We start from the raw sequence: 12393 nt of genomic DNA, 5'->3' as shown, positions 1-12393 counted from the left end.
TACGCTGGCGTCCACCACGGAGTATTCAGAAGTTGGCGGCCGACCTATCGGTAATGGTGGTATGGCAGCGGCAGTGGCAGTGGCAGCGGCATCACCACCACTGGCAACATCACCAGCAGCACCAAGATATCAGTTCAGGTCCAGTTCATCATACCCCAGTGCACCGGGACTAGCGCATACCCGTCGTCAGTCAGCCCCACCAACTGCGCCGCGCGCACGCAGCCACGTTCTCTGGCATCCACCTGGCAGCTCGCGCGTTTGGATGGTTAAGTATAGGCGCAAGGTAGCCTCGACTCTCGATCCTGTTGATGTGAAAGATGCCTGGTCTGCTGACAGCATATGCTGGAAGCCTGTTTGCAAGTTTAAGTCTACCAAGCCAAAGAGTTTGTCTGCAGATACAAGCTATGGCTTACCGTTCTCAGACAGTGAAGTAACAACAAGGCGACCAAAGTCGCAGCCTTGCTTGCTGCCACATCGCAACAGTTTCGGGAAAAGAAGCCATGACGAGCGTGACAGTCCACGGCCATACCTCAGCTTTGCGAAAATGAAAAAGGTAATTGTTGCAGCTGAGTTTCCACGTGCCGCTTGCTTGTGTTATTTGTGTGTTTCTTGCCCGAATCTCTCGCTTGTCTCCGATTTGGTCTGATCTCATCACCGTTATGTGTGTGTTGCGTTATTTGCAGAGTTGCAGCTATTCTGGACTGGACTCTTTCGACGACGACTATGTCTCCTTTGAGCTGCAGCAGCAGCAAGACAGGAATACAATGACAACACACAGCCCACCCGAGTGGGGTGCTGACCTTGATGTGGATGCGATCGAGCGTGATTAGAAATTTACCAGAATGGTGACGATGCATGTGCGATATGCACTAACTCCACCTGTTTATGCTCCAGAGAGTGTTTATGATCCAGTACACTTTTAGATGTTTTTTTTGTCTAGTGGTTAAAATGTTGGACGTCAATGACTAAAAGAAGTGAGTCGGCTTGTTTGTAGCTTCCCCAAGTTCCTTGAGTTGCCTGAGCAATACCAGGCATCGGTGTCATATCAGATTTTATTACTCCGACATACTACCCGATTAGCCTGTACACAAACTGTCTTGACTGTTGTACTTGCTTGCTAGTCAATATTACTACTTTGCGCAACATTCCTTGCTTCCTCTATACAGTGTAGATATGCATGCCTTGTGATGCTGATCATAATGGGATGAAAATTTACGCAGCTCCACGCAGCGGTGCTCTTGCATTTTGTGTTTGTGATTCCCCAGGCCTAGGCCCTCTCTACCCTACTACTGGTATTTCAAGTGTTAGCTTCTTACGCAACGATGATTCGCTTCTCTCTCAGCTACGGTCTTGTGTGCATGGTTCCAGCATTTCAGAGCTTGACTGGCTATGACTGTATGATCTATGAACGTGCAAACCGAGTTCCGGTCATTCACGCGCGTAGTAACTTTACCAGGCGCGTCAAGTCGTGCTTGTTTCTTGGCGACCGGGGAAGTCCCTAGTGCGCCACGTGGCCCTACGCTACGGATTGGAAGAAAGTTTGAGTTTCCCGCTGTCTTTGGCAGGACCAATGACATTCTCGTGTTGCGCTGACAGCTGACAGTTGCACGTCATGCTAGTCGACATTTCTTTCTCGCGCATGATGGCAGCTACAGAAGCCGTCATGTACACTCAGTCACTACTCGACAGTCCGTAGGCGTAGAGCCAAGGCTAAAGAGTAGTCTACACTCTACTTTTCTTGCCAGCCTCGCTAGATCGAGTATTGGTAGTGGTGACAGACGAGCCACTGACTACTGTACATCATGACTGTACAGTAAGCCAGTGTAGTCTTCGTCTTCGGCCGAGTCATCTCTGACTCTGGCACAACACTCAACAGCAGCACAAACTCTGTCAGTTCCGCCGCAGGATTAGTGTGCCTCGCGGTGGCGCGTGCGCTTCGTGACACCAAGACGGCTCGCTGTAATCGTCCTCCTCTTGCGTGCCTCTAGCTAGCCGAGGCTGTCCGACAAGAAGGAGGTAGCGCACGTGGTAACAGCCTACACGTACGTAAAGGCTGTGTGAGTGCCAGAAATAATTATTTGCTTGAAAGGCTACTCCAAAGTACAATGGAAGTGACCATTCAGCCTTCCTACTACTAGCACGTAACTCGTTACCTGTAGATCATCTGGCTGCTGAGTGCTGGCCGTGCAGTCCAGTCGTGCACACCAACTCCTAACTGACGTATGACTGTATACCAGATACTAATAATATTATACACTAACAAGCCATAAGGCCCTCCCTGCCATGCACTAACCTATATTAATTAGTAATAGTAGGCATTAGTAATAGTAGGCATTACTCCATTAGGCAGTAGGCTGGTGGGCATTTTTAATAGGTAACGCTTTCTTGTGAAGCTTTTGCGTTCTATTATTTCAATTGAGTATTGAGTGTACTATTTATTTCCGAAATTGGGTTGTCTTTTTGCTTTGACTCTTACTTCATGGTGTTGTGAATAAAACCGTTCTCAAGTAGTAGTAGTAGTAGTAGAGAATGTTCAATGGCACTGAAGACACTGGCATGCCTGATTGCAGAGAAGAACGTCGACCTACACGTATCGGTTATCATGGGTCAGCTCCGTTGTAAGCTGTCAGTCTGCCTTATGCGATGGGCAGTCACCTGTTTGCGTGGTTCAAGATCGTCATACCGCCGCAACAGGATGAATTTCACGACGATGTGCAGGTTGCGGGCAGCCTGAGCGTGATAGTACCTCACAGACATTTGCCCAACATTGTCCCATGATAATGAATTCTTGAGTTTTTGGACATTGTATTGCATTGCTGCTCCATCTACATGGCTGTATTTGTGTTTCACATCTCCATTTCAAGTTTCCTAATAAAGATTGTGTCAAGTAGTAGTAGTACTAGTAGTAGTAGTAGTAGTAGAATTTATTATTTAATAGTGTTTTAATACCAGTATACATGTACATGTACATTGTAGTATACATGTATGACTGTACTTGCAAGATCTGCTATACATGTAGCATGCTGGTTCGCCAGGTACTGAGTCTGTAACCACCTGGTACATGGTACTAGTAACTGCCAGTACTATACAGGCTGAGGTTTGTCCTGACAGGTGTGTTCTCAGTTTCAAATTCAATCCGATTTCTAGGCTACATCATACATGTAGTAGTGTCCTTGGCTTTCCTGTACTGAGGCGGTGTGGTGAGGGAACACCTTTTTCACCCTTCCGCCAGCGATAAACAACTGTTACTTGTAGGAGCTCTCTCTCTCGCGCGCCCGCGCGCGCGCGCGCTCTCGCACACACACATGCGCGCGCTGATGTGATGCATATACACACACGTACTAGGAATCTTGCGTAGTTTGGGCGGTACTGCAACCGCGGGATACCCGACTCACTTTGTAGATCTACCCTCACTGTACATACGATCGACCATCACCGACCTTGGCAAGCAAAGGCTCTATCGCGCTGTTCTGTCTCTGATCGTATCCAAGTAACAGTTGTACTGCGTGTTATCAGCCACCTGAAGTAACGAAATCAGGGAGTCGTCAAATACCGGGTATTGGACTCCCTGAACGAAACCTTTACCATTCTCAATGCCATTGTTTACTTGGCGGGCCTTGCTTGTTTTATTGTTTGTACCGGTTTTTGGGTTGTTGAAAAACCTCACATGTTATAGCATTGCCCTGGTTACAGCCTCGTGGAGTTGTAGTTACTCTACGAGTCGTTGTATCAAGCAGCTTGAAGCTGACTGAAGCCGGTATTTTCCGTCACACCTAGTACCTGACACGCACCATAGCCCTACTGCTCTGGTCTCTAGTCTAGCTACTGTACTCACAAAGACTTTAAAAAAAGTCAGTGCTCAACACATCCACCAATGCCAGCCCAGAGTAATACAGGCACTTTTGCAACTCACTACTGATATGAGTCTGTGCTTCTACTAGTACTAGTACATAATCTTCTATTCCGGCAGAATGCCCACTATCTCTCTCGCACACGTACTTCTCTGTCACCAGGCTGCATGCATTCTACCAAGGCTGCAGTAGTTGAATATTCGGTGCATAAGTGCAGCATTCACGGCCTGGTCGATCTAAGGCTATCTACCGGAGGCACTACCCACATGCACACTCAACGAACACGTATTATAGATCTTGGTCCGGTACGGCCTGGAGAGGAGTTTAGGAAGAAAAGAAGAAAGAATACGACAAACTACAACAACTGAACTGAACTATAACCGAACCACAACTGAACAACAACAACTAAACGGAACTGACACAATATAGAGCAAGGAAAAGGTTTTATAGCCAGCGATAAGAGTTCTGAGAAGTAACGGGTGTTGAGGAAGATACTTGGAAGACACTTAGGACAAGACCAATGGAAGAACTAGCTATTGGTGTAATGTTTTTTTTTATTTTTATTTTTTATTGAAAAACCACAAACCTTCAGACATGTGAATGTGCACATGATATACAGTGTACATACGTATGTATCGAGAAGGCAGCACGGAAACGGCAGTGGTGGTGAGGCCTGGGCAGCTCGTCCGACCGTGGGTCTCGGAGTCAACACTGGGCAGACGCACCGGGGGGGGGGGGGGGGGGGGGGTAGCTTAGGAGATAAGGGATGAAGCCAGCATGATCATAGTATGTAATGCATATGCAGAAGTAATAATGATGTTAATCTTAAAAACAATAGTGCGGTGGACCTGCGCAGAGGAAAGGCATCATGGACATGATCTACGTGTATAACATAATATTATAATAATTAAAAGTGAGCTAGGGCACATCATACACACACATATGCGCATGTTCAAATAGGAGATCAACCTGATGTGAGTAAAACGGGAGAATTGTAATGTACAAAAAATTAATACGAGCTAGTGCGCAGTAGATGTGAACGCCGGTGTTAGTATGTGGGTGATAAGAGCTGTCAACCGAAATGCAGGATACTACGTCATTGTCTACCAGCAAGGTACTGGGTAGGGATACTACATAAGCAGTCCACATGGTCCATGCTGTGCTGTGCGCTAGGTGTGGATTTTTGGTAACGACCAGCATGCAGTTGCTAGAACAAGGTTGTGGAGATCCATTCGGCAGGCCAGCTGCATGCTGCGCCACTCGTGCATGTCTGTTTTCGTAGCACAGTTCAATGAACCAAGCAATGAAGCATGTCAAAATGAGTGATTTTTATAATAATTTGATAACCGCAATCAATAAAATTGTCTCCTCGCCGTGTGTTTTATAATAATAATATTACATTAGGCCAAACTAAAGAAGGTGTGTGGTTCGACTAACATGGACATTTTTTTTACGGGCGGGCGGGCGGATTTTTTTTTTTTAATATATTTTTTAGTACATGTAAATACACTGTATATGCGTATCGAGTAGACTCTACTACCAGCACAAGGCAGCAGTCGTACCACTCACTGCACTGCACTGCAGTACAACTACAAGTCAAGTCCAAAAGGAGCCGCCTGCGTCCGCAGACTCACGCCGCACAGCACGTAGACGTGGACGTGTTCAGTCCACGTACGTCATGTCAGTCACACGACAGCCCGCCGAAAAAAAGTTACGGTCGGGCTGAAATTGTACGGTCGGTCGGGTGCGGAGTCGAACCACACACCTTCTTTAGTTTGGCCTTATTATTATTTGTTGCAAAGACAATTACAATGCTTGGTAGATCTACCGGTATAACCTGGAACTGTGGAAGAGACAGAGTGATGGAGTGCTCGCAATATCGGTTCATAGCGCTAGTAGTACCGGTATTGCCATTGCCATCGGGCGAGTATTTCGCGTTGACTGCATGCAAACACTCCATCCACTGCCTGGCACTGGTACTGAGTGTGTTTGGGCGTGTGTGTGTGTGTGGGGGGGGGGGGGGGGTACAAAAGGGAGAAACTTGAGCAGTTGAGGGAGAGGGGGGGGGGGGGAGAGTGGAGCACCCTAATACAGAATTATACAAGTAATAATATTAATACTACTAAAGTAACTACTTCAACTTACTAAGTAAGTGTATCAAACGTACAATCATGATTGTATTTAGACACACACACACACACACACACACACACACACACACACACACACACACACACACACACACTTACTTGTACTTGTACAACTTGTACTTGTTGCACACTGCCAAAACCGGTCACGTGGGTCTCCCCGGGAGAGGGGAGAGAGACTCAAAAGGAATCTTGGAAAGATGACTCAATTGGCTATTGAACCGCCCAACGGCCGACACCCCCTGAAATCCCCAAAACTCTGGGTGGACTTGAAAATGATCCCACTTATGGGCTCACCACACCTCAGTAAGTGGGTGAGGACAAGGTGCAGAAAAAGGATTGACGGCATCAGGGTATCCGTCCTGGGATCCAACTGCAGTTACCCCTGCCCCCAGTGAAGGTAATACGTGCTACTAGTGTGGGTGGCTAAATCAGAGTGGATCTGATATTAGCTTCACTAGCACCATTGATTACACAAGAGTTACACACACACACACACACACACACACACCACACACACACACCACACACACACATTATGGTACAGTATGGGAGTCGTGTTTTATGCAGAAACTTTCCTTTGCTGCAGTTCAAGTCAGGTCTCTCTCTCTCTCTCTCTCTCTCTCTCTCTCTCTCTCCATTTTGTACCCCCCCCCCCCCATACACAGGCATACAGCATGTGTACATGTACAAGTATGTCAAATCTTGGGCCAAATTGAGGAGCATCAATCACGATCATACAAAAAGGGAAGTTAGCGCAGACCTCCGCTACATACTGGCCACTCCCATCATAAGTAACCGATAGTTGACAGGCCGGATTGCAGACCGTGATTTGCGTTGGGTTGACAGCTGTGTACTGTACAGGAAGTCCACCGCTGCTTCGAAACCTACTGACGTCACACATGTCCGCGCACACATAAACACAGCTGAAGCAGGACCGACATGTACTGTAGGTGTTTGTGCAGTTGCTGAAACCAATTCGCAGGGATTGGCTGTTACTCATTGAACTCGAGGAAAATGAAATGACGCCGCTGTCAATAATTTCAAACCACTCTTCTTGGCACAAGGAGAAAGTAATACTAGACTAAGTACATTCGGCATTATCACAGGGAGCCGAGTGAATGCCCTTATCATGACGGAAGGAAATAGGACTGACTGGAACTGAGAAATTATGTGACTGTTGCTCATCTGAAAGAGATCATTCCGTGCACAAAAATAATTTTGTACCTAACATTAAAAATGTACTCTGTGAAAGAGGAAAATGTGCATGCAGCCTGTTACAAAATATCAGTTTTCAACTACTGATCGCGTAAAGGAGAATATCAGACACTCATCTGTATTCAATCTTCTTCTTTTTTATTTTTCATATTTTGGAAGTGGATTAGTTATAATTTGCCATATGTTCGGCGGATCCTGCGAATATTATATTATTATTATATGTTACAGAAAATTAGTGTGTGGGCTTCTTGTCATATGAAAATATCCGATAATCCAGATCGAAGACAGTCTCCAGCTGCTCCATAGTTGTAGAAGAGATTTCGTTCATTAGCTTGATCTTCTCTTCGTTGTGGGCAGGACGGTATTTTGCCTGCCGATGAGGAAATGACAGGCCTGATTCCGGTACCACGGCATGGAGGACTGCATTCGCGTCTTCTTCAAGGTGCTCATATTTTCCAATGTAATTGTAGTTGATTGAGCATGGTTGGCATAGCTTATACGCTGGCATCCAATGTTCATTAAACTCCTCTACTGGATGGCGGAGGAGATAACACACAAACTCACTGAATGTAACGTCATCCCCTGTCACTTTACCATTCGTCGGCGCTTCACGACATTCCTTGATGATGTTCACACCGTAGCGCTCTTTCATGTATGGCTCGTTTGTGAATTTGTCACGAAAGGCCGATATCAGTCTGGACAAGGGGTGGCGAACAAACACAAACTTGAAGTAGGTTCTGAGCATGAGCTCAGCCTGCTTTCGGGGATACGTACTTAGCAGCTTCATACCCTCGTTGTGTTCAGTCCATTCAGGAAGATCATAGTTGGGTGACTGGAGACGTCGGAAAGTATTCTTCCAATTAGTACACGCTACTTTGGGAACATAGCAGTAGATCATCCGTGTGTTTGGTTCGACAATCAGGTGATTCAGCAGAATAGTTTGCTCGGTCCGTGACAGGTTTTTGTAAGACCGCTGAAAATCACAGACATTCCATCGTGTTTCATTCCTTGCTAGTTGGGTTTCCTGCATGCAACACACGCACACGCACATGCCGTAACACGTACACACACACACACACACACACACACACACACACACACACACACACACACACACGCATACATGGCGTGTCAATAACGAAAATTGACACGCACAGCAAGGAGGTCAAAGTTCAAAGTTAGTAAATGGAATAGTGAACAAGTAGGCTTGGAACTTGACAAGCTGGCATGCTGTAAAATTTAAACGGAATATTGAACTCGACCACGGGCGGTATTGTACTTCAGTGGGGTGTCGTCCAGTACCACCATGGGTTTCAACCAGTAATCCATACTGAAGAACAGTCCAGTATCACCATGGGTTTCAACCAGTAATCCATACTGAAGAACAGTCCAGTAGCACCATGGGTTTCACTCACTAATCCATACTGAAGAACAGTACATACAGTAAGCCAGAGAGTTGGATTGCCAAAGACTGTCATAATGTACTAAGGGCGGTTTCAGCGGTCTTTTTTCGGTGTGTGCATGAAACGTGAAGCTCGACTGTTTTCATTCTCTCCACCAAGGCCATCAATGCGGGGCAAATGGTGACTTTCGTGCCTGCCGGGGTCCTAAAGCAGATTATTTGTGCAGACTCAGTTGCAGTACTTACAAAGACTGGTGGTGAAAAGCCGAAGGAATTCTCCGCCACTCCCTGGCTAGACAATGCCGCTCCAATATCAAGTCTGTCTGAGGAAGAAAAAGAATGCATCATTTAAATGTAGTGGATATCTGAACGTTTTTGCTCAGCATTGGTAGCCTACCTTCCGTCGGTTTATTGTTTGGGACTATGTTCCGGGGCACAAGCCAACCGTCTGGACTACATTTCCTCTGTGCTCTAACAGATATGGGGAGGAAGAGGGAAGGGTGGGGGTGGGGGCTGATGTGGTATTACTAATGGCATGCATCAATATGTTTGGGGATGAAATAGGCATGGAAAGGAAATGATTGCGATTCTGGACTGGAATATGTACGGCGCTCCCGAACAAACCGTGATGTGCCATGTCCAAACATTTTTGATCATTGATTTAAAAAAAAAGAATATGTCTACTTCTACATGACTACAATAACACGAAGACCATGGTCTGTGCGCATGTGTGTGTATGTGTGCACGTGGTGTGTGTGTGTGTGTGTGTGTGTGTGTGGTGTGTGGTGTGTGTGTGTGGTGTGTGTGTGTGTGTGTGTGTGTGTGTGTGTGTGTGTGTGTGTGTGTGTGTGTGTGTGTGTGTGTGTGTGTGTGTGTGTGTGTGTGTGTGTGTGTGTGTGTGTGTGTGTGTGTGTGTGTGTGTGTGTGTCGGTCATGTATAATTCTCCCATTCAAAAATTCGTACCTTTGAACATATCCAGTAGAACGATGTGTTCCAAGCTAGCAACAAGTAGCACAATCAGCAGAATGACCCAGGCTTGCAGCTGCTGCTGCGTATTCCCTGCTCTTCTCCCTGGTCGAAGCATTGTCCTGCAGCGTACTTCACCACACTCTTGCGCGCACGATGAGTAGGTGAGGTGATGATCACGCTGGGATCAGTCTCAGATCGCTGGCTCCACCATAGTTCTGCAATGATTTCATTGATAATGAAAGTAGCCACTTATATGTTTCAATTGGTACCTGGATCGTACACCACTAGCACTGGTAAACTGCACACTGCCGCTCGGGCAGTCTCACTGACCAGGTGCCAAAGAACTCGTTTCGTTCGCTAGAAGAACGACGTTTTGTAACTGACTGCAACACTCAGCCAACAGGTAGCAAAGTGATAGTCACATCGAGATATTTATTGCAACGCTCAAAGGGGTTTTTCAAAGATACCGGGTAGAATTTGGTCATACACTAGCCTAGGTGACACGGTTACTTCTAGCGCTACTTCGCTTGGCTATGCTGCACTACACTCGACAATACTATCAATAGTACAGTACAAGCGAATACGGTAGCGGTGTTGATCAGGCGCGTGCTCGGCGATGGGCACGGGGGGCACGTGCACCCCCCCCCCCCAAAATTTCAATCTGGGTAATTGCAATTGTAATGTATGCAAATATGCTCTAAAATTCAAGAAAGGTTGCAAACAAATTGCAGAAAATTGCCGGGGGGGGGCTCCCCTCGGCTCCCGTGCACCCCCCTAGTTGGGGGGCCGAGCACGCCCCTGTTGATAGTCTACTAATGATAATAATATTAATCGTAGATCTACAAATCATCACATCAGAAATCATCTCTGGGTATCGAATAATTGCTTTGTTTGATTTGAAAACACTTCTCAGTCACAAAAGACAGAGTACAGTCATGTCGATCTACACCACTCACCTGAGGCCTGTATTATACTGACTAGTCTGTGTGTAGTAGTACTCAGTCACTAGTACAGTAGTCTGTGTACGTGGACTCCACTGAGCGAACTAAGTATGTATCTAATATTGACTGAGTACGAGGTCAATATGAAATAAAAGCCGAGTAAAAGACCGAGACGAAGCCGAGGTCTTTTACGAGGTCTTTTATTTCCTATGCTGACCAAGTACGAAGTCAATAGATTTATCACGACTGACCAAAGCATGTGTTCCATCGCTAAAAAGGAGTCAAATATAAGCGGTCAATATAGCCCTAAGGAGTGAAATATGCAGGAATATTTGACCGCTTAGGTATGGCAAAAATCTATGTGAGTCAATACTAAGGGAGTGATAACTACTATTATTTCATTTTCACTGGCACTTGCAGCTTGGCAGGCTGAAGGAAAGACTGATTTTAGTTCAGCTTCAGTGGCTCATGACATACAGTGTAATTGTACTTGACTTGATCGAGGTACTGATTGACCACGTGACAATCAAACGATCGCGGAGGACGTAGACGATCCAGCGCAGTCATCACTACATCAGGGCCAGGTCCCCTCAGGATCTAGGACCAGATCATTCTTCGCCTCGCTGGCAAACGAGTCTGAAGTGACGAGCAGCTTTCACCAAAACTTCTGTCTGATGAGCGACGATGTGGCCGTGGCGGAGCTGAAGGCTGTGAGGGCATCCATCCTACTACAGTCTGTATCGGCTATAGAGTGACCGGATTGAAGAATATATCGGCTACTGTTATGAACCCTCTAAGATTCTCTAAATTGTCAGGATCGTACGACCACACGGCACGAGGACGACTGTTTTCCTTTACACAGTATATTTCACTTCATCTGATAATTAACAATGAACACTAATAACACCAGCTATTTATAGCATGCAAAAACAGCGTACATGCAAAACATAAGCAGATAAAACTGGACATAACAGCGTATACAGCAAAATGCACACAACGCATATAGCGTATGCCATGCAGCAACATCAGCGGTACGGCGGAGTCGAAATACAACATTTCAACGAATACAATGCCATAAGCGCGAAGGCCTTTCCCAATTGAGAACTGGTGGTTTACAACAGCTACAGTGATATTGGTACGAAATATCAAAAGCAAAACATATTTTATCCAGTAAAAATATCACTATAACCAATATTATCGGATGTAATGAATCGAATATTAATTATTATGATAGCAACAAAGAATCAAAACATGCATAACACACTATATTATTATCGGCTATAGTGATATATGCAGCAATGTGATAAAAGCATACATCGAAGCCTAATACTGCTTCCACCTGTAGCAGCTGCATGGCTGTACGGTGTACCATAACAAAACTCATTGACTAACATATTTCGTGAAAATATTATCCTGTAAAAGAATAGGAATGTAAACAACATACCTGTGAAAACACAACCGTTAATGCTACTAACACAACCTGTGACTACAATAATCATGAAATCAACCCCAAAACATTTCTTGCGGTTTACTTTCGTAGAGTTTGCAACTTTGTGTTCCTCAACACAACTTGCAGCTTTCTTGAAAAATATCCTCAACCTTGGTTCTGTCCTAGATCGTATACATGATTCATTGTTTCGTCTCATCATCATGGAGCAGCGTATTGGTGCCCCTGAAGCCATGTGACGTGATACTGTGTTAGGCTAGCCCATCCCAAAATGAAATCTCGCATCGCAGGTGATTCATTCCTTTCCGCAACCGGACTCGCTATAGGGTTTTAATTTTCAGGAATATTGAACATTCTCTGCGAACCATCCTGGAGATGGAGAAAGCCAGAGTTAGGGGGCGTAAATGAACCACGGCC

General features: G+C 45.7%; 1 protein-coding gene across 1 annotated transcript; it reads right to left on the bottom strand.

The window, feature by feature from the left end:
* Positions 1-7036: 7036 nt before the first annotated feature.
* On the bottom strand, positions 7037-10181 carry LOC135814566 (carbohydrate sulfotransferase 14-like). The gene is made up of 3 exons (XM_065327701.1): positions 9583-10181; positions 8865-8941; positions 7037-8240 (listed from the first exon to the last, which is right to left on the bottom strand). The coding sequence occupies exons 1-3, from the start codon at positions 9701-9703 to the stop codon at positions 7449-7451; spliced, it is 990 nt and encodes a 329-aa protein (XP_065183773.1). The 5' UTR covers positions 9704-10181; the 3' UTR covers positions 7037-7448.
* Between the last annotated feature and the right edge of the window lie 2212 nt (positions 10182-12393).

This window comes from Sycon ciliatum, chromosome 4 (assembly GCF_964019385.1).
Source record: "Sycon ciliatum chromosome 4, ocSycCili1.1, whole genome shotgun sequence".
NCBI lineage: Eukaryota > Metazoa > Porifera > Calcarea > Leucosolenida > Sycettidae > Sycon > Sycon ciliatum.
The sequence above is the reverse complement of the archived record's forward strand: the minus strand, read 5'-3'. Positions and strand labels throughout refer to the sequence as shown.

Excerpts from the sequence above, each read along its gene's own strand:
- LOC135814566 (XM_065327701.1), bottom strand. The coding sequence starts at position 9,703 with ATGCTTCGACCAGGGAGAAGAGCAGGGAATACGCAGCAGCAGCTGCAA. Across the intron at positions 8,942-9,582 it reads TCTACTGGATATGTTCAAAG|ACAGACTTGATATTGGAGCG; the intron begins GTACGAATTTTT and ends TTTCTTCCTCAG. Across the intron at positions 8,241-8,864 it reads GCTTTTCACCACCAGTCTTT|GAAACCCAACTAGCAAGGAA; the intron begins GTAAGTACTGCA and ends TGTTGCATGCAG.